Source organism: Anolis sagrei, chromosome 1, assembly GCF_037176765.1.
Source record: "Anolis sagrei isolate rAnoSag1 chromosome 1, rAnoSag1.mat, whole genome shotgun sequence".
Classification (NCBI taxonomy): Eukaryota; Metazoa; Chordata; class Lepidosauria; order Squamata; family Dactyloidae; genus Anolis; species Anolis sagrei.
The window spans coordinates 187295016-187318298 of record NC_090021.1 but is presented as its reverse complement, the minus strand read 5'-3'; the positions used below and the strand labels follow the sequence as shown (position 1 = coordinate 187318298).

Below are 23283 nucleotides of genomic sequence, written 5' to 3'. Positions count from 1 at the left end.
AGAGCTGTTGTTCAGCAGTGAAAGTCTCTGCCTTAGGAGTGCAGTTCAGGCTCCTTTTTGGAGGCTTTTAAATAGAGGGTGGATGGCCATCTGTCAGGTGTTCTTTGAATGCGATTTCCCTGCTTCTTGGCAGGAGGTTGGACTGGATGGCCCATGAGGTCTCTTCCAACTCTAGGATTCTATGATTTTCCATAGAAACCAAGATGGCTACACTGAGACTGTGACTTCAAACATACCACGGGAAGACATAATTTCTTAGAAAAGACAATTATGTTTGGAAAGGTAGAAGGTGTTGCAGCATGTAAGAAATCAGTTGGTGAGTGTGTTAACTGAAAACGCAAGGCACAAAGCTGATTGGCTGGGCCATGCCCGGGGAACTAGATGAGCCTGGGAGTTTTGGCAATAGTTACATTTTTAAGCTTGAACTGTATAGGTGCTTGCAGAGAGAGACAGTTCTTGCTTCATGAGCTGCTGGAAGGAGATCTTCCACATGGACACTGAAAGAGCATTTTGAATATTTTTTACTGATCATCTGTGTGGCATATTTTTCTTTCTCTGGCAAGACAGTGTGTGGACTGGTAAAACGTACTCGTGATTTTTCATTACACCACAGAAGGAAGTAAGGAAGGAAGGAAGGAAGGAAGACAGCGACAATCCAGATGGATAGATGCAGCTCTGACTTGGAGGTCTCTTATTCATAGGTTCAATGTAAGTCAAAACTGCTAGCAGCTAATAGCAACAATGATCTGAAATCTGTAACCAATGCATGGAAGGCATCATATTCATTAGTGAGAATTCTGAAGCACTTCATAATATAAATGATTTATTTTCTGCTAAAATAGTTGCTTTATTTTTCATTCAGTATTCTACTGATATTTCTGTACTTTTTTATAAAAAGGAAGAAGGCAGAATTACAGTTTCCAACTATTGGTACTGTTCCGCGAGTACTGAGATGACCTGCTGGCATATTCTGAATAGAAATACATATCATTGACTATAAAAATGTACAATTATTCAGGACAAAGTCTCTGTTTACTGTTGCAGTTCTCCTTTTTTGTGAGGCACGTTGCATAGAGTATGGCTGTAATGTTTTGAGCGGCGGGCAATTCTTTCATTACACGTCCCCCAGTACTGACCATCAAGCCCTGCTGTTGAACGGAGGCACTGAAACACAATCCGAGTGACACCAACGAAATGACAAAGTGCAGGCCCATGCCAAGGAGGAGGCCGGGGCGAAGACCGTCTCCTCCTCCTCCTCCGACTCCACAATCACAACAAAAGAAGCAGGGAAGGGAACATGTTATCAGAGAGCAAGTACAACATAACTTCTGGCGAGACTTGACAATTCGATACGACCTTTCCCACAAGGATTAAGGCATTCAGAAGCAAGGCCTCTGTGCGGTATTTGCCATGGTTAATGTTTTAAAGCTAGAATTTAATACAAGTGGTTTATTGAGGAGGAATCGACATTTAACAGGCCCACTCCGATAGGCACGGAGCTCTTGGTGTAATCTCTTTGTATAATCTTTTTTCCATACTGCCAACAAGGGTTTTAATGGGAGGTGCAGGGTGGTCAGGGGGGAGGGAAAGAGGGGAGAGGGCACTTTGAGGGCAACAAAATCTCCATCCTGCACATTTTCATGACAAAACGCAGAAACGGCTACACACCAGGATGCTGTTTCCAGCCTCTTTCCCCTCATTTTTGAAATAGCCATGGTGGCTTGCAAAATATTTATTTCCCGCCACTGTTAAATCGTCTACACTGTATTTGTTAATTTGTACATATATTAGGCATTGGATTTTTCAGAGAGAGGAAAAAATTCTGAAAACACACTAGGCTTTTTGGCAACACAGGAGCAATTCAGATTAATTTTTTTCAAAACCCCAAATGTACACCCATTCCACATAGCTGAATAAAATCCAACATTATCTGCTTTGAACTGGAATATATGGCAGTGTGGACTCAGATAACCCAGTTCAAAGAAGATCTTGTGGGATTTTCTGTCTTAATATTCTGGGTTATATGATTGTGTGGAAGAGCCCGTAAATTATATTGTGGGGTTGCTTTTTTTTTTTTTTTGAGCCCCCAGTGGCGCAATGGGTTAAACCCCTATGCCGGCAGGACTGAAGACCGACAGGTCACAGGTTCGAATCTGGGGAGAGCGCGGATGAGCTCCCTCTATCAGCTCCAGCTCCTCATGCGGGGACATGAGAAAAGCCTCCCACAAGGATGGTAAAACATCAAAAACATCCGGGAATCCCCTGGGCAACGTTTTTACAGACGGCCAATTCTCTCACACCAGAAGCAACTTGCAGTTAGTTTCTCAAGTCGCTCCTGACCAGACAAAAAAAAAATCTAAATCATGCATCTGATTCCCAGGTTGTATGTCAGCTACTTGAGGAAGATCGACTTCGGAACGTATAAATGGAGGCCCTGTTGAAATATTGTCAATAGCAATGTCTTTCCAAGCATTATACTTGGGTGGGAAGGGCAAAAATGGCTTAATGTCATTCTTGGACTGATTGTAATTTAGGGAGGCAATAGGTTGACCTGGCCCTATATAGCTACTACCTTCACATATCTTCCACCTCTCACATCAATTGTTTTTGCATAGACAGGAATGCAGGGATATGTGTAATGTCACTCTTAATGGGACATTTTGAACCCTTCTCAGAGGGTGCATAGATTTTTGGACTGGAGTAACTCTCAATAAACCATTACCATGGCATCAGCTGACCCCATCTGCTATGTTGATAAACAAACCCACCAACCGACAGATAGATAGATGTGAATCTACGAACATTTGTAGGCATAACATATTGGTTTTTTCTGAGTGCTTCTCCTCCTGCAGATATCAAGGGGCCAGAAAAACACAAGGGAAAATAAAACTAATATTGGCTACAACAGGATCTCATAGTAAACAATAGAATGCAACGCGCAATAGTGCAATTTCTTCTTTGCTGCTCCATCAAGGCAAGTCTTTAAATTTACACAAGTCTGTGGATTATTTTGCTTGGTTTCTTTCCTTTTCCCGACATATGCTATCATTTGTCTAATTGCGTCTTTGTCGTGGATTGGTGGTTCGGCCAGATTTCGGAGCTGAATCACTTTGTCCAGGTTCATTTCTGCCTTTACCAGGATGACGGAGTTTCTGATCCCAGCGCTGTGTGATTTTTTTTAAGAAAAGAAAAGGAAAAAGAATCAATTTCATAACAGGACAATTTCAAAAGTACTTATTTCCAAAAACGGGAACAAAATGAAGTTTACAGTTTACTTTTTTTTCATGCCAGGAGCAACTTGAGAAACTGCAAGTCGCTTCTGGTGTGAGAGAATTGGCCATCTGTAAAGAAGTTGCCCAGGTGACACCCGGATGTTTTACCATCCTGTGGGAGGCTTCTCTCATGTCTCCACATGAGAAGCTGGAGCTGACAAATGAGAGTTTACCCCGCTCCCCGGATTCAAACCACTGACCTTTTGGTCAGCAGTTCACTGAACATTAACATCATTTATTTATTTATTTATTTACTTTATTTGCATACCGCAGTTTCTCAGCCCGTAGGCGACTCAACGCGGTTAACAACAAGAGCAAGAATTCAATACTAACAACATACACTATTTAAAAACAATTAACATCTACCAAGACCTTTAAAGCAGGGCTTCTTACACTTTTCCACTTCAACCTCTTTCAGCCTAAGAAATCTTTACATGACGATACTATATAGGAATATAAAATAAATATAAAAATCAAACATTCATTGTTAATAAGTCAACATTTGCAAGGTTTGCTAAACAAGCTGATTTTTTAATGAAGTACAGCCGAAGCATCTTCTGCAGAATGCACAATAAACAGCTACTGGGTGATGCTCAGAAAACTTTTACTGTTTCCAAATTTTTCAGGACACCAGCACTGAGCTAAGAGAACCCCATTTGGAGTAGGAGCCCACAGGTTAAGAAGCAGTGCTCTAGAGGTCTCTCAAATCCTGAAACAGTGTGTTACATGTAACAATGTTATCTATTAACAGGGCTACTTAAACTCTTTCCACTCATGACCCTTTCCACCCTATTTTTTTACATGACTCTGGACATATAGATATAGAAAATAGGTATAAGAATCAAATATTTACCGATAATAAACCAACATTTGCAAGGCTTGATAAGCAAGCTGGTATTCCTTTTTATGAAGTCCAGCTGAAGCATATTCTGCAGAGTTTACTGCAAGTACTGCATGTTGTTGCTAACAGATTCATGTAAATGTCTAAATCAGCCACCAAGTTTATTGTTGCCAAAGTTTTGATGACCCAACACTGAAGTAAAGTGACCCCAATTGGGTTTAAGAAACAGTGACATTAAAAGCATTACTCATTACTTTTAAATGCTGCTTTTAAAAAGTTCAGCGGTATTGAGCATATTGTTATTTATTACGTAAATAAGGTTTATGTTTATTTATTAGATGCACTTATTGACCGCCATTCTCAGCCCTTACGCGCGACTCATGGCGGTGTACAGTACACATAAAAAGACAGTTACAGAGGCCAGTATCAACAACATATGACTATACAACAAATACAAACTACATAAAAATCCGCTTCGTCTCTTAGTAGAATCATAGCCAGTCTCATTTTCCTTATACCATTCCAGTTCTCATTACCGTAATGTTGTTGCTTAGCACTTAATTAAATGCCCTCTCGAACAGCCAGGTCTTAAGGCTTTTTCGAAAGGACATGAGGGAGGGCGTCTGTCTGATGTGTGCTGGGAGAGTGTTCCACAGCCGGGGGGCCACCACCGAGAAGGCCCTCTCCCTCGTCCCCGCCAGCCGTGCCTGTGAGGCAGGCGGGATCGAGAGAAGGGCCTCCCCAGACGATCTCAAGGTCCTCGTGGGCTCGTAGGCCAAGATGCGGTCAGAAAGGTATTTTGGGCCGGAACCGTTTAGGGCTTTGTAGGCCAAGACCAGCACCTTGAATTGGGTCCGGTAGCAAATCGGCAGCCAGTGAAGCTGGGACAACAAGGGCGTTGTGTGCTCCCTGCTACCCGCTCCAGTTAGTAACATGGCTGCCGCACGCTGGACCAGCTGAAGCTTCCGGGCCGTCTTCGAGGGCAGCCCCACGTAGAGAGCGTTGCAGTAATCCAGGCGGGATGTGACAAGAGCGTGTACCACCGTGGCCAAGTCAGACTTCCCGAGATACGGGCGCAGCTGGCGCACGAGCCTAAGCTGTGCAAATGCTCCCCTGGTCACCGCTGAAACCTGGGGATCCAGGCTCAACGATGAGTCCAGGGTCACACCCAAGTTGCGAACCTGCGCCTTCAAGGGGAGTGCGACCCCGTCCAGCACAGGCTGTAACCCTATATCCCGTTCGGCCTTGCGACTGACCAGGAGTACCTCTGTCTTGTCTGGATTTAGTTTCAGTTTGTTCGCCCTCATCCAGACCGTTACAGCGGCCAGGCACCGGTTCAGGATTCGACAGCCTCCTTAGTAGCAGGTGGGAAGGAGTGACAGAGTTGGACATCATCTGCGTACAGATGACACCGCACCCCGAAACTCCGGATGATCTCACCCAGCGGCTTCATGTAGATGTTAAACAGCATGGGGGACAGTATAGAACCCTGTGGCACCCCACAAGTCAAAGGTTGTGGTGCGGAACAGGAGTCCCCCAATGACACCTTCTGGGTGCGACCCTCCAGAAATGACCGGAGCCACCGCAAAGCAATGCCTCCAAGACCCATTTCCGCAAGGCGCCCCAGAAGGATACCGTGGTCGACGGTATCGAAGGCCGCTGAGAGGTCCAGGAGCACCAACAGGGACACACTCCCCCTGTCTAGCTCTCGGCGCAGATCATCCACTAAGGCGACCAAGACCGTCTCGGTACCATGCCCCGGTCTGAAACCAGACTGTGCCGGATCCAGATAATCCGTGTCTCTCAAGAATACCTGGAGTTGTGAGGCCACCACGCTTTCCATGACTTATGTTGGTAATGCATTACTCATAAAATAAAGGACAATCTTAGTATTGAGACATTTTTTTAAAGTGACTGGTGATGCTAATATTTTATGGATCTTCTCCCCCACCCCCACCCCCAAAAAAAAGAAAGGAAAAAAGGAAGGAAGAAAGAAAGAAAGAAAGAAAGGAAGGAAGGAAGGAAGGAAGGAAGGAAGGAAGGAAATAAGTGATCTTCCACTGAAAAGCATGTTAGAAGGACTCTGCACCAAGGAGTTTAAAGTGAAGTCGCTGATAAATCTATCACAGGGAGCAGCATTCCAGTGGCCAATATTATATTTCACTGCATAGAACTGGAAGCTATCATAGAATGAACCTCCTGCCTTTGTGAATTGAAAACTAACTGATGATAAACATGGGGCCCTTCCACACAGCCCTATATCTCAGAAGGTCAAGGCTGAAAATCCCACAATATCTGCTTTGAACTGGGTTATCTGAGTCCACTCTCAGATAATATGTGGTTTTCTGCCTTGATATTCTGGGATATAGGGCTGTGTAGACATGATGGGTGGGAAAAAAATATTAAGAATGTTACATGGTTCTCACCCCATATTTACAATACATATAGCCAAACCAGAAATGTGATCCAAATGTTAGTTGTGGGCATAGCTGCCTCTATAGTGTGTGTGTGTGTTTTGTATGTTTGGTTTTTACATCTTGATAAGAGATCTAGCATTGATAGTAGCAGCATGACCACCACAATCATTATATTGTAAATTCATAAAGCAAACTTAACTAATTGTTTATCTCAGTGGTTAGGACCAAGGCTGTCTTCATAGCCAAAATGCTAACTGGGCAAGATAGAAGGAAAAATGTGCTAAATGTTTCTACATTATTTTTTAGATTGCAATGAAGGAAGCGATGCCTTTAAGAAGACTACTGTTTTAAAACTCCAGTGTTCTATTCCTGCAGTTTGTGATTTGTTTTGAAAGGGGTGAAATTGTTAACTTAGTTTTAATTATATTTATTTATTTAAAACTTTTATATCCCGATCTTCTCACCTCCGTAGAGGGACTCAGACCAGCTAACAACAGGATTCAATACTACAATACAATCTAAAACAACATATTTCCACAGAAGAATTAAAATACATATAAAATAAAATACATTTTATTTGCCAATTTGCCAAGAGTAAAATCATATCCAACTCATTTTATTTATTTATTGTGTCAGAAGCAAATTGAGAATACAGTTATCATGTACAGAAAAACCACAAAAAGTTAAAAACTTGGCATTCAGCTAAATTTCCTTTGTCCAGAAGCTGCCCACTTGGAGTGTGTTGCTGTAAGAAGGTCCCTCATTATGCATATGCATATTCCTATTGAAATCAAAGCTAGTTTCAGTTCTGGCCAAAACCTGAGAATGGTTTCTATGCGCCCACTGACCTTTGGACAATTAACCCCAGAAATGTTTTAAGAAACAGAAGTGAATAGGCTCTATTCACTCACACTCGTCCACACACATTTTCAACTGTTGTTCTTTTTCTTGACAGCATGCCTTTACTATGCCATCCCCGGACACCTTGGAGATCATACCAACACTGTAAATCAACCAGCTAATAACAGCATAATGACCAATTTAGAGTTATTTCTTTTTAAAATAAAGCTTAAATGAAGCCACCTGTCAATCTGACTTTTTTGGGAGAAAAAACAGACAGGAAAAAGCAGTCAAATGATATGAATGTAACAGCTGAGCAAGAATGAAGCCAAACCACAGCTCAAGACTCTGTGGCCAAGACAAGGCAAGTATGCCAATCTCTCATCTAGTACCCAATTCAATAGTTTGTTTCTGCAGAGAAATAGACATATAAAAATTAGGGGGGTGGCTTCTGCTGGCAGGTCCCAGGCCCTGCCTCCATATGTTTACAATGCTGTTCACACATCAGTCTACATGCATCATTTTACATACTGTTATATGTAATCCATACCTTGGGAAAACATTGGTCATAAAATAAGCACAGGATCCTGAGGAAATGACACCAAATTTTCTAAGCAGGCAATATGGGAGTTGCCTAAATCCTCCTCTTTCCCTTGCTCCACAATGAAAACCCTTATGCTGGGCATAATTACATAAATATGGCTCTCCTTTTTCTTATTACCTTGAACCGCTGGACTGATGTTTGTATTTACTTGTACAGAGGACACTAAGGCAGCTGGAGCTAAGAGTGATTACACTGGCCAACACATATTTTGATGCCTCAAATGTTAAGCCTGTTTCTGGGTATATTTAACCCAATGATTCAAAAAAATGGCACCAGTTTCCCCCCATCAGCTTTAGTTTTTGAAATACAGTATATATGCTATCTACCAGACACCATCTGCTTGCCCAGGGAAAACCATGATAACAATATCTAACAAACTAGAGCTGATGCTGTCTATCCAATGCAATTTTCTGAATCAGTGCCCCGAATAACCCCAAGAACAGAACTAAAAACCAAGACAGCAAGAAAACATTTTTTGGGATAGGGATATGTTATTACTAATGGAGGAAAGGGAAAACGGGTACAGATAGAATCAGCAGATGAGTGCCATAACAAAAGAAGTTGACAGAATTGTCAGCCTGGGATTCCCTACAAAGCAGCAGTTTCTTTTTCTAAGTTTGTTGCAAAATGCTCTCTTTTTTCTCTCTCAAATGGAGAGGATGGCCTTGTTTGATCTAATGGGGGGCGGTGGGGGGGGGGGGGGATGCTGTCATTGCGAAAGGAATCTGAGGGTAAGAACAGTGAGTTTTTATTCTCTGCTTCTAATATTGTACAATGCTGTCCTGGAAAGATCACTTTGATTGATTGACATCTGCCCAATGTTAGTAGGGACCAGTATTAAGTTTTATTCACAAGACAGCCAAGTTGGTCAATTTCAAAATGCAAACAAATTTATTGCAACACAAGCCCCCGTGGGCTATTTAATCCACTTCATTGGGCATATAAATACTTTCTGCCCAAAGATTAATATATATGTCATTTTAGAACTCCCTGCCTCTGAGTGTAGTGGAAGCCTTTGGAAGCTTTTAAACAGAAGTTGGATGGTCATCTGTCAGGGGTACTTTGACTGTGCTTTTCCTGCATGGCAGGTGATTGGAATCCCCACCCAAATGTGGTCTCTTCTAACACTATTATTCTAGATGTGCACTGACAACTTTTGTGAGGTCTTGATAGTCTTGCTTGTTGACAGTATCCTTGACCTGTGGAGCCCAGAACCTGATGCAATATTCCTGGTGAGTTTTGACTAAAGCAGAAAAATTGTGGCACTATTATTATTATTATTATTATTATTATTATTATTATCATTATTTGTACCCCGCTAGCATCTCCCGAAGGACTCGATGCAGCTTACAAAGGCCAAGGCTATTTCCCCTGAACTGGACACTGCACTCCTAGCTTTGAACTAGATGATGCCTACAACTGTACAGGGAGTTTTTGGCCACCTCTTCACCAGTTAACTCATTTTTTAACTCATGGACTTCTAAGCCACTGGTTCTCAACCTGTGGGTACCCAGATGTTTTAGCCTTCAACTCACAGAAATCCCAACAGCTGTTAAATTGGCTGGGATTTCTTGTAGGCCAAACTCACTTGAAGACCCACAGGTTGAGAACCACTGCCCTAAGCTAAATGGGTCAGGTACTGCCTTTTAACATGGCCATATCTTCCTTCCTCCTTGTCTCTACTGCTCTTGGAGGTGTTGCAGTGGCTAAATAGTGTGTCAAAGGGCAGATATTATGTATTTCCATCCTGCAGAACTTTTATGCTACACTTTGTAACATAGGATCTCAGCCACGTCTTCTTCTTTGTAACAGTCCTAGAACCTTTGTTGTTTTCTCACCCAACGCTACTTGGCTGGGCTTCCACCTTACCTCATCCCATTAGTCCACATTTCACAAAGTTTTGTTTTAACCTCTTGGACTCTACTAAAGGAGAAATGCTAGATGATTTATATATTCATAGTTTGAACAGCAAATTTTGGAAAACTCGCTTTAGAGTCTTATGTTTAGAGTGAGATTATGGAGGATATGCATCAAGCCAGTAAGTGTTTGGCTTGAAAGGACGTCACCAATAGTTTTAAACAGAGAGTGCACAAAAATTGATTATCTCTCTATAGACTATTAACTGGAACAAATAAATGAACTGCCTGCTACTTTCTCTTGGGCAAAAACAACTCAACAAAAATAATGTTTCAGACATTTCCTATCATAGTGAATCCCCCCCCCCCCCCCCCCCCGCCAATACATTTAAGACACCAGTGCCTTTCTTCCTAAGGTGCAGCAGGCAACTTCCAGGGAACAGAAGGGATGAAATGGTACCCACAAACTCACCAGAAGGTACAAACCCCCACAACACCATATTTTGGAATTGTGATAGCAATGGAAAAACCCAGTTTAAAACAATAAGGGACAAGGTATGACTCTCAAGGTTATTTTTTGTGACCCTGGTCCCCTCCAAACATTCTGGACAAGCATTTTTTCCATAAAGAAAAGGAAGGGGGATGTCTATTGCCTCTCTGGAAATTTTGAAGCAGCAAATGACCTTTTAAGTAAGTTGCAGCTCTCCCAGTCTTCAACTACATTTGTAACAAACTCTCTCCCCCACCCCTTCCGTCTCTCTCTCCCTCCCTCTCTCAATCACTCTATATGTGTGTATAAATAAAAATAATATTTTGTTGTGGCCTAAATATGCTAAAGGAACAAGATTTTATTTCATCTGGGAAGCTAATGTGGGTCAGCTACGGTTAACACTTGGATAGGAGATTACCAACAAATATCAGCTACCTACAGGCCATATTCCCAAGGAAAGATCTGGCCAAAACATTTCTGAGGGTTCCTTGCCTAAGACAAACCCAAAATTCATGGGGTCATCATACATCAACAGGCAACTTGAAGACGCATATAGACACATTGTTATTGTTGTTGTTATTCTTCTTATTAATTCTGTTCAGGTAAGCATCCTGAAAAACCCAGATGTGTGTGTGTGTGTGTGTGTGTTTATAAAACCCTAAAGTGGACTTTTATCCTTTGCTGGACACAGGATTTTGGGGCATTGTTAGCAGTTCATACAATCTCTGTAGATTGCCAAAGCAGAAATGTGGCCCATGGACCTGTTGTCCCACATCCTTGTTTGAAAACAAAGAGAACGCCTTCTTTTAAAGTGTACTAATGTTCACTTTTTATTGGTGTCGAATTGCCACACTGTAGCTGGATCTACAGTGCCCTATATCCCAGGATCCAATCTCAGATTATCTGGTTATTTCAGGTTAACTGGCAGTGTAAACTCATATAATCCAATTCAAAGCAAATAATCTGGGATCAGTTCCTGGGATATAGGGCAATGTTGATCCAGCCTGTATCAGAATAGCAGCAAGTGAGAAGCACTTTCAGCTAAAGAGCTGACGGAGCACATTTAGTCTGCCATCCACAGTTCAACATGCCTAAGGCTCCATCTACACTGACCATTTAAACCACATTTTCTCAATAAGGGTGCATCAACACAGGGTGGAAAATGCACACCGTCCTGGATTTTTACGTGCTGCATCCAAACAACGCCTCACATAAAATGTATTTAATTCCCCACAAAGCAGGAAAACTCTGCTTTGTGGCAAATTAATTTGATACTGGATTAGACCCAAATATTCCTGGAAGACTAAACAAGTATGGCCGGTGTCAGGGTGCCCCTCACAAGCCCTGGACTTCTGAGGGGGCAATCCAGACAACCCTCTTGGGTTTTCTGGACTGACTCAGCCCAGAATATCCAAGAGGGATCTAACACCCTCACCAACCCCACCCCCCAGAAAAGCCTTAAAAAGCAAGAAATACTTACCCAGCCAGCATTTCCATACTGCTGGCCCTCTCCTGGCGCATAGAGATGATGCGCAAGAAGAGTGGGGGGAGGAAAATCTGGACACTCCCCCAGAAAAGTATTAATTAAAGTTCTGTCTGGAACCATGCTGAATCATTTCAGTGTGCTCTTGAATGATATCTGATTTATTCTTTTTATGGGATTAAGCCCTATGGCATTCAGTATGGCTTTCTTCTGAGTTTAATAAAAAACACATGTATTGGTGGGATAGATTTAGTGACAGGACAAATGAAATAGCTTGTAGCCAAGATCAAACATGGTTGAACAAACTAGTGAAACTTTGTTTTACCTTCACTTTTTTACCAAGACGATCTTTCCATTTCTCAGCTATGGAGCCTTCGACCAAGAGTAATCTACACACGAGAGGAAAAAACAGCATATATTATAGCATGCAGGCATGTCTGTCTGTCCATCTGTCTGATTGTCTGCCTGATTGTCTTCCAGGGATTGGCAATACATAGGTTGTAGCCCGTCTGTATCTGCAAAGGCTCATTTACCCAAAAATGATGGTTTGTGCAAAGATTTATTTTAATTTCAAAAAGTGAGAACAGAAATCATAAGGTGGGATAAGCTGGCAGGTGCTTGTAGAGAGCCAGAAACGGAGCTTGCATGCTGTAGAGTTCCTACTCCTGCCTCAGAAAAAGCAATAGCCACTGTTTGGTTTTGGAAAGATACTTACATTCACTTTAAGTTATAAAGCATTTAAGAGGTTCTCATCCTTTTATGTTCATTTTCTACCACTTTTGTTATTCAGACTTTTGCTTTGCACAATAAAAAGACTTGTAAATCAAAATATCTGGTCCACAATAAACTCTGTGGAGTTTCTCTTCTACTCATAGTTTCTAATCAGAACTAATAGGAGAAAAGAATAAAAGGGAAGGGGTTACCTGGAGCGCTCTTCATCTTCATAACCCATGATGATATATTCTTCGTTCGCATTGAGAGGTGGGCACAAGCAACCCGAGTTTGTGTACAGGTTAACAGTGTCCCTGGGAATGTTCACCAAGGAAGATTTTAGAATCTCCTTTACTTCAACGACTGCCGTGACATCATGACATTTGGTCTTCACCTCCTTCACTTTCGCCCGAATGACTGAAGAAAAAAACAACCATTACAATCAAGCATCCTGGATGTTTTTTTTTTTAATTCAAGATCCTTTTGCCTCTCAAGAGTTTTAAGAAAATGACTTGTTCATTTTGAGTTCCAGTATCATCATTATTATCACTACTACTATTGCTCTCACTATCTATTATTATTATTATTATTATTATTATTATTCTGAAATCACAAATAGAGGGAGTGATGGGTAGTATAAAAAAACTCATGCTTTTGTTTTCCTTCACTTTTGCTGCCACACAAAATAATCACCTATGTGCAGTACAGGGAGGAGCTGTGCTACTATTTAAAAACTTTCTATTGTTAGCAACTACATTTGGGAAGCAGGAGGGAGTGGAGAGATGGAATCTGTGTTTCCCAAATTTTCATAATGAAACATTTTCCATCTAATCCTACAGCCAGAAAAGCTAATGTTTACTAGGTAAACTATCACCTGATCTTACAATTCCCATTTGAGGGAGAGGTAAATATTATTATTATTTATCCCCACTCTCCCACAGCAGATGTTTGAATTTACTTGTCTTTGAAGATACTGATGGTCAAGAACAAGAATCTATTTCTGGCACATATCACGCCCCCCTTTCAGCTCCATTCATGCATCTTCTTTCCTTTAAAGCAGTGGTTCCCAACCTTTTGTCCTCCAGTGTTTTGGACTTCAACTTCCAGGAATCCCAGCAATCTAACCAGCTGTTAGGAATGTTTGGAGCTGAAGCCCAAAAAACCTGCAGGACCAAAGGTTGGGAACCACTGCTTTAAAGGCTTATAGCTACTATGAAGTCAGGCTTACCATAGTTGTAATTATTCCGGAGATAAGTCTTCTGGGTAGCTTTTATAGGCTTGCATTTACAGCGCTCTAGGAAAGAGGAATTTCTGGCATTAGAGCAAAGAAACAACAAAGGGGTGTAAAGTCATGATTATGTTTGTACATCAGGATACATGCAGCATGCAAGAAGAAGAAAAGGACACAGAGATTGGTGAGGCAGCTGAGGTGACGGTGGCTTGCTCTTCTTCCTGTTGCCACATTTGTCTGTTTCACCTAGGCAAAGGACTGGTTGCCCCCCTTTTTTCACCTACCCAATTACATAATTTTCCACCTGCCTGCCTTCCTCACTGTTGGCAGTGTTTGGGACCATTTGGAAGCAACGGAGCAGAAAAAGGGTTTGGGATCCATACAGTAGATGTTTGGGAAAGGAGTGATTAAATCATAAAGAAAAGCAAAAGAAGAGGAATTTAGTTTAATACACATAACCGAAATGTGGTTCTTACAAATGTTATCAAAAAGATAACATTTTAATGAAAACAATAAAGGTTAAATATAGAGATAGCTCTTAATGTATGCAATTTTAAATAGCTGTCTTAAAATCTTTTTTTAATCTTTTTTGGCAGCCAAAGTAAATAAAGCCACTTGATCACTGAAAGATAGATCTCTATGTGCAGATAATTTACACATTCATTCTTTCCAACAGAGACACATTTCCAAGAGACCAACATTCAAGTTAGGGAAAAACAGATAATCAAAAATATTATCCAATGGTGGAATTACACATATGCCGTCCTAGGCCAGGCCCTGTTCAACATCTTTATAAAGGGTTAGAAGGCATGATCATCAAGTTTGCAGATGACACCAAATTGGGAGAGAAGCAGAATTCAAAATGATCTGAACAGATTAGAGATCTGGGCCAAAACTAACAAAATGAAGTTCAACAGTGACAAATACAAGATACTCCACTTAGGCAGAAAAAAATGAAATGCAAAGATACAGAATGGGGGACGCCTGGCTCAACAGCAGTATGTGAGGAAAAGATCTTGGAGTCCATGTGGACAACAAGGTAAACATGAACCAACAATGTCATGCGGCAGCTTAAAAAGCCAATGAGATTTTGGCCAGCATAAATAGGAGTATAGTGTCTAAATCCAGGGAGTCATGTTACCCCTCTATTCTGCCTTGGTCAGACCACACCTGGAATACTGTGTCCAATTCTGGGCACTGCAATTGAAGGGAGATGTTGACAAGCTGGAATATGTCCAGAAGAGATGATTGTGGGTCTGGAGAACAAGCCCTATGAGGAGCGGCTTAAAGAGTTGGGCATGTTTAGCCTGCAGAAGGGAAGGCTGAGAGAAGATATGATGAGGACCATGTATAAATATGTGAGAGGAAGTCAAAGGGAGAGGGAGCAGGCTTGTTTTCTGCTGCCCTAGAGACTAGGACGCAGAACAATGGCTTCAAACTACTCAATGGGAATTGCAGTCCAGCAACATTTGGAGGACTAAATGCTGCATAGCTATGTGCCAAAAGAAAATCTCAGACAATTATATGTTATAACTGCAATGGGTTAAACCCTTGTGCCGGGAGAACTGAAGACTGACAGGTCAGAGGTTCAAATCCGGAGAGAGGGCAGATGAGCTCCTTCTGTCAGCTCCAGCTCCCCATGCAGGGACATGAGAGAAGCCTCCCACAAGGATGGTAAAACATCAAAACCTCCGGGTGTCTCCTAGGCAATGTCTTTGCAGATGGCCATTTCTCTCACACCAGAAGTGACTTGCAGTTTCTCAAGTTGTTTCTTTAAAAACCCAATTCATATTTTTATGTCATAAACAATTTCTTCTAAGAGTGTCTTCTCAGACATTTCCAGTGCTAGTAGCACCAAATGATCTGCCCTTGCTTTTTAAAAAAGTACAACAAATATAGATCTAGATATTTGACTATCTGGCTTAGGAACCTCCTAGGAGGCATCCCTAAATAATATGCTGTTTAAGTTCCAAGTTGTTGTTGGAAGATCTTCCAAGCAAGTTTGAAAGCTAAACAAAGCATGAAATGGACAAAAGTTTCATTTCCAGCCAGCGAAAGAAGAGTAATATTTATACATCTGATTTTGCCAAATGTCCTAGCCAGGGATAAAACTTGACTCGAAAAGGTATTGCAAACAGACATTATCTATCACTCAGTTCTTTAAGATAGCATCGCAATAATGGTTTTCTGAACAGTTATACAAGGCGTTTTAAAGACAACAACGTCATCGAAAGTTTATGAAACACATTTTGGACCAGACATTGAAAACAAGTGGACTCCCAAATGTTGGACCAACTCTCAACAGCTAATTGTGAGAGATGATGGGAATTGTACATAGCATTTGGAGGACATTTCTGCTTTAAAATATGGAAAGTGCTTCTCATACAATCTATCATATACAGGTGATTGCCAAAAAAACAATTGAGCTGTTGAACTTGCTGACCTAAAGGTTGGCAGTTTGAATCCGCGGAATGGGGTGAGCTCCCGCTTGTAGGCAAGCTTCTGCCAACCTAGCAGTTCGAAAACATGCAAATGTGAGTAGGTATTGATCCCACCTTGGTGGGAAGGCAAACAGGCGCTCCAAGCAGTCATGCCGGTCACACGACAGGACAATGCAGGCTCCTTGGCTTGGAAATGGAGATGAACTCCTCCCCCAGAGCCAGAAGTTGAGCACCACCTCCAGAAGCTGGAGATGAAAGGGGAAGCCTTTGCCTTTGTGTTTGTCTGGGAATCTCTGTGAATTTCTGTTAATTGTATTAAGGCATTGAATGTTTGTCTGTGTTTGTGTTTATATATTCTGTAATCTGCTCTGAGTCCCTTCTGGGAGATAGGGCGGAATATAAATAAACGGTTGTTGTTGTCATAGCATAATGTTGAACAGCATTGATTAGGGGCGGACAGGTGTTAAAGTTTCTAAAATATTTTAAAATCCCCTTGAAGCTTCCTCTTGAAGAGGCAATCTGAACATTAAAAACTCATCTTATTTTGAAAGCAATTATTAGGTTGCTCAGCTCCCTTTAGTTCAGGCTATAGAATGAAAGGCGCCAGATAGGACAGTTTATTTAGCTAGCTTCTGTAAGCCTGAATGAAACCAACACACCTCTTATTTAAGCACTGTAGATAATGTTTTGACTGAAGAAGTTGCACTCTGCCCCTGTTGTTTTGATTTTAGTTTAGTTTATTTTCTGAAATCTAATCCTTTGGAGAAGGGGATTAAGAGGACATTTAACCTTTTAGTGATAAAAGCATCAGAATGCTTGAAATGCAATAGATGCCACCTGATCTTGGAAGCTAAGAGTCAGCTTTGCTTAGTGCTAGGATTGGAAACTGCCACAGAATACCAGGTTCTGCAGGCTATTATTTCAGAGGAAGGAACTGGCAAATCTACCTCTGACAATTAATTACCTAAGAAAACCCTATAACTGTTGCTGCTGTGTGGAATGTGACACATGGAACTTCATCACACGCAAGGTCTTCAAGTCCTTCTGAAAAGAGGAGAGTGATGGGCCCTCTCTTAGTTCCCTAGGGAGAGTGTTCCAGAGGTGAGAGGCCACCACCGAGAAAGCCCTCTCCCTCATTCCCACCAACCGTGCTTGAGACAGTGGCGGGAGAAGGAGGAGGGCCTCCTTGGTAGATCTTAGATTTTATGCTGGTTCATAGGGAGAGATGCGCTCACAGAGATATATGATGGGAAGGCAACTGGATAATTTGAAATGAAAGCAGGACGAGGGAAAACATGTGATAGGGGTAGGAAAATCATTGGTTTAATTTTCAAATGAAGCATTGTGAAGCTTAAAGGGAAAACAATGATCCCCAATGCTTTACTTATCACGTGGGATGAAGTCCTTAAAAGGATGGTAAAGGCAGAAGTGATGGTGTGGGAAGAAAGATGGGACTGTATTGGCCATTTCCTCAAATGCCAAGATATTTCACTATTTAAAAACTTTTAACTTGGTTTTGAAACAGTAACACCCAAATCCTAAACCTGTCATTTGAAAACCTTGAAGCTCTTTCTTTTAGTGGGGAGGGAAGAGAGATACCTCTATGATGTGTGCCATCTTCATAAAAAATAAAACCATGGGAGCTTAATTCCCATATTTGCAAATGTGGTCATCAATTTTGGATATCATAGTTTGGGGGTAAAATCCTACCCAGAAATGACCCCCTCTCCTTTTTTTAAAATGAGGTGTTCATTGAGCTTTTAAAGTTCTCCTTTTAAAGACAACTTCTACCACTCTTCAACCAGCATTGAGTTTGCTGGGTAAGGGATGGTGGGAGCTGCAGTCCAAAAGTAGATTTGCCAAGGCCTAGATGAAGCGAATGTGCCGTTTCCCTTTAATATGCTGAACGTTTAGCTGTTCTCCAGCTCAAGACAATTTGCCATGAAAAGTGGAGCAGAAACATCTATCATCACATGAATCACTCCCCCACACAAGAACTAAAGTCCATAGTACCTAAGGCCAATATATTATTTTGAACCTGAGGTTAAAAATAATACACAAATACTCCCTCGTAGCAGAAACATCATAATAGTAAATTACTTAATCAGCAGAATTCGACTATGCTGTGACACTCAAAATCAGTCAGCGCCCATAAACTAATTGTAGGGCCTGCCTTACTCACAGTGCTGCTTGCTTATATTTCTATACATCTCTTGTTCCTTACACAATACTCTTCTCGTGCACAAAAAGCATCATACCAGCATAAAAATACTTTTTGCCTTATTAAGATCTGGTCTCATCAGAAGAAGAGGAGAAAAAAGAGAGGATGGAAGAGGAGGAGGAAGAGGCGAAGGAGGAAAAGGAGAAGGAGTTTAGCAGATAAACATGTACTCACCAGCGCTGGTGCCTCTACAGTTGCCATTATTAGAATCCATAGGGAAATCTGGCATGAATTGTTAAATATGTAAAGAAGCGTTAGTATTTTTAATAATGGATTATGTAACACAGCCACATTCAAATGCTTAATTTTAATACATTAAATATTAGAGAATAAACAAGACCATATTAATGATGGGAAAGAGTGATGTGGGGACATGGCTATTTTATAGACAACATCTTTGAGAACACAATGGACACAGTGTTAAATGCAGAACCAATTCTGCATTCCTACCCCCCCCCCCCCAATTTGATTATCTTAGAAAAGCTAGAACTTCAAAAAATTAATCCATTGAGCAATCATCATTATCATCTTGATTTTATCTCTTGATTGAAATGCAAAGTGGCTAATATACTTTCTAGAATCTATTAGCCACAGTGGCTACTATCTATGCTAGTTGGAGGGTTGTGGGAGTTACAGCGTAAAAAGTCACTTTTCCAAGCTCTGCATTAATAGCACCCATTGGTCTTTATTTTTTCAGGCTGGCTCCCTTTGTAGATAAATTGTCAGGAGCCATATCCTGAGGGTGAGGAGGGCATGAACTGGCACTAAACTTGCATCTCTCACATTGTCTTCTTTATTTTCCCTCTTCCTTCACACCTATTGGGCTGCTGGAGAAAGGCCATCTTTTACATTTTCCTTGTAATTATTTATTACATTGGCGTGGTCATCATGTGACCTCCAAGGGCAATTTTTGTGGTCCCTGTAGCTCTTCTGGACTCTTCCACTCACTGAAAAGTGTCAAAATGTGGCAGAAAATGTTATTTGAAAACCTCTTGGAGCATTGATTCTCCTTAAAAATAAGAGACAGTGATCCCTCTTCTTTTGTCTTGAAACCCACCTAGGGGTGGTTCCATACAACCCTTTATCCCAGGATTATTCACGTTTTAAAAATGTAGATGTTCCTGGGAGGCTCTCCACATTGGAGCCCGGGTAAGTTTTCTTTACTTTTCAAAAGGGTTTTGGTGCTTTGGGGGAAGGGGGGAAGTATTCCCAGAGTTTTCCAGACACCGGAAATAGAAGGCGCAGAATAAATCCACTATCTAATTAATTTGCTACAAACCAGGGTTTGTAATTCGGGATTGTCCAGGACTTCATCTGGACAGCACCATCTTTATTGAGGGAGTTGCCACAATAAAGAGGCTGTCTAGATGCGCATAGGAAAGGGTTTTGCAAATCTGAAAGTTCTCTTCCAATCACTTTCCATTTTGTTTCAGAGGCTAGTGCAATCTCAAAGTGTTTCATGGGCTGAAAATTGTCTTCTGGACTCTCAGAGCTTGCCTACATGCCAGAACCAAATTAGCCTCCAAAATTAACATATATTCCTTGCTATTCCTTTGTTAAAATGTAACCCCTCAATAAAAATTGTCCATCAAGTCATCAAGTAAAGATTGATCTATCTGCTGCCAAACCAATTTAATTTGCAAACTAAAAAATATTAATATGCTGTGAATATTATTCTTTGACATGAAGCAATACAAAAGTACAGAAATACAATGTCAAGTTTCACATTTCTTATGAAGTATTTCTGTTCTGCTCAGGAAGTGCACCCTCTAAAGATATTCTACATTCACAATACAGTCATTGTTTTATGGTGTTTTGGCATGTGCAATCTGTCAGAACCACTCACTTATCCTAGTAAAGCCAAGATAATCCAGACAATGACTATACACCTTAGCAAAAATTCACAGAGCAGGCAGAAAGAAGTCACCTTGCCATGCTACAAATCATTCATGGCTGAGGCTGGCATCCAAGGAAGAGGCAAATGTGTAGGGAAGACACACACAGGTGAGTGTTTGTGCTGCATACATTTTCACTGGGCTTGTTGCACAGGCTGCCCAAATTCCCATTACCAAAAAGGCAAATTGTGTTTTTGTGGACATGCAGAAAACCTTAATATTTTCATTCATTTCTGTATTGATAATATTTTATTATGGTTTAACTGCTGGGGTTGGACTCCTTCTATACAAGGATGGTGAAGACCTGGCTGTGGGACCAAGCCATTGGAGCAGTGCAATAAGGCACTAATAGAATGGTGTCTTGAGATGGTTTTAGGCAACTGATTTTAATGTGGATATAAGTGATTTTAAAGTTTGTGTATATTTATAGTTTTATGTCCTGGCATTGAACGTTTGTCATATATATATTGTGCTCCGACCTGAGTCTCCTGTGGGGTGTGAAGGGCGGAATATAATTTTTTCAAATAAATAAATAATAAATATACAACATAATTACAGCAGCATGAATCCACCCTAACAGGCATAGCTATATCCTATGGAATATCTGGGGCTTTTTAGGCTGGTGAGGCACTTGAGTTGTTGTTGACTGCCTTCAAGTTGATGTTGACATATAGCAACTTCTATGAACAAGAGACCTTCAACTTACCCTATCCTCAACAATCTTGCTTAGGTCTTGCAAACTCAGGGATGTAGCTTTCTTTATGTAGCCTATCCATCAGGAATGCAATCTTCCTCTTTTTCTACTGCATTCATCCTTTCCAATGGGAGAAATGGAAAGAGCCTCCTCAAGGACTGAATAAATACAGCCAGGCATCCCTGGGCAACATTGGGTTTCTTGTAAACAGATGATCTTTCCAACCCAAAAGCATTGCTTTTGATGCAATGCTTTTGACACAGGAAAAAAAATCCTTTCCAACCATTATAGTATTTTCTAGTGAATCATGTGGCCAGAATACGACAGTATCTATTTAATCATTTTGGCTTCCTTCATAATTCCTTCATAGCTGCCTTCACAACTTCTAGTTTTCCTCTGGTTTCATGGGCCCTAGGACTCTGGGAGACAGGGGTTAAAATATGTGCTCATCCTGCTGCGTGACCTTCAGCATGTCAGACTTTCTCAGTCTCAGAGAAAGGAAATAGCAAACCTCCTCAAAAGAAATCTTTCCAAGAAGACACTGCATGAAAGATATCATAAATCAAAACTGACTTGAAGATACATAACAACCACACTTTTTATAGGCCATTTTGAATTCTCAGTTCAAAGACAAAAAATGAATAAGTAAATTCAGTTATGAAAGAGGAGCAAACTTCACCATAATGACTAGAGGGTTCTGGGAGTTGTAGTCTCCCCAAAAAAACACTCTTCCCAATTTGTTCTGCTGTCACTACCAGAAATCATTATAGGATGCTGTAAGTGATGAGTTGGTTGCTTTGCAAACTTGCATATTTTCTTTTTGTATATAAACTGCTCTTAACTGAAAATCTGGATTAGTAAAAGGTAAAGGTTTCCCCTTGACATTAAGTCCAGTCGAGTCCGACTCTGGGGGGTAGTGCTTATCTCCACTTCTAAGCCAAAGAGCAGGTGTTGTCCGTAGACGCCTCCTAGGTTAAGTGGCCAGCATGACTGCATGGAGCGGCATTACCTTCCCGCCAAAGTGGTATCTATTGATCTACTCACATCTGCATGTTTTCGAACTGCTAGGGTGGCAGAAGCTGAGGCTAACAGCTTCACCCCACTCCCCAAATTCGAACCGCCGACCTTTTGATCAGCAAGTTCAGCAGCTCAGCAGTTTAACCTGCTACGCCACCAGGAGCTGGATTACAATACTGTAAATCAAAATTTAAAAAATAAGTATGCAAGGAGCCCACGAAATGAGCACTAAAATTTTTCAATCAGTTAACCATTAACGTTGAATGAATCTCAGCACTCTCAACGTCTCATTTTCTTTATTTCAGTAATGGCTCTTAGTATGTCTTCCGGCAGTCTATTGTCTAGGTCACAATTTTCTGAATCCAGCAACAAGCACTATCTGTACAGATGGGAGCCTGGGTCAACTGAGGCATAGTTTTATTATTTACTAAGTTTTTCTCTGCCCTTAATTACTAATCAAAAGCTAATTTCCTGTGTTGGGAGATCAACACATAAATCTCTATTACGACTGTGATGGGTATTTTTCTTCCAACCTCATATTAGGAGACAAAAGACATATGAGAAATCACCAGATGTGTGAAACATTTGCCCTGGTTATTGCCAAAAATGATGGTTGGGAGAGACAAAGTCTGTCTACAAAAACAAAGAGTGGTTTGTACCAAAGTTAGGAGTTATAAAGATAGTTGGGACAGTTCCTAACCAGAACCAGCCATAGCTGCCTTGGCTACCGTCCTGTAGTCCCCAAACTCGGGCAACTTAGGGACTGGTCTTTTAAAGTCTGTCAGTAAGGGAAGCATTTTGTTTTGCTGTCCAGACAACCACTTTGGTTGAAACTTCGCCATGGAAGAGGCTAACTTTTCAAACTTTATGCATATCCTAATTTATTATTTACTGCAGGGGTATAGCTACAGGTATTAGTGTGTGTGGGTGAGGGTATTTCCCACCCAATAAGAATCCTCTCCCCCTTCTCCTGTGGAATTTTTCTCCAGTTCCCAAATTTGTAGCATTAAAGTATGATCTATCTGTTTGTATTTTATTGAAATATTTATATCCTACTTTATGCCCAAAGATCTCATAAAACTTCCATTTAACATTTAAGCATCCAAAAACAAGGGGCAAGCAAAGTTACCAAGGGAATGCAAATACAGCTTATATTACAAGTTCTAGGAAATTTTCAGTTTCTCATTCTATATCTATACAGTGCTAGAAATTTGGGGACTGAAATAAAATTTCATTAAAGCAGTAGAAATATTATTTGGAGAGCAACTCA

The 23283-nt window shown here is 41.0% G+C and overlaps 1 protein-coding gene across 2 annotated transcripts in view; it reads right to left on the bottom strand.

Annotated features, from left to right (window-relative positions):
• Nucleotides 1-810: 810 nt before the first annotated feature.
• Nucleotides 811-23283, bottom strand: part of FRZB (frizzled related protein) — a 41031-nt gene continuing 18558 nt past the window's right edge. The window contains exons 2-6 of one of the 2 annotated variants that reach the window (XM_060780123.2): nt 18582-18629; nt 13743-13808; nt 12727-12931; nt 12129-12192; nt 811-3164 (exon numbers count right to left, since the gene is read on the bottom strand). In XM_060780123.2, coding sequence (XP_060636106.1) covers nt 3054-3164; nt 12129-12192; nt 12727-12931; nt 13743-13808; nt 18582-18629 — 494 coding nt within the window. In that variant the 3' untranslated portion in view covers nt 811-3053. The remainder of the gene's footprint in view (nt 3165-12128; nt 12193-12726; nt 12932-13742; nt 13809-18581; nt 18630-23283) is intronic. The other variant, XM_060780130.2, reaches the window with a different exon arrangement.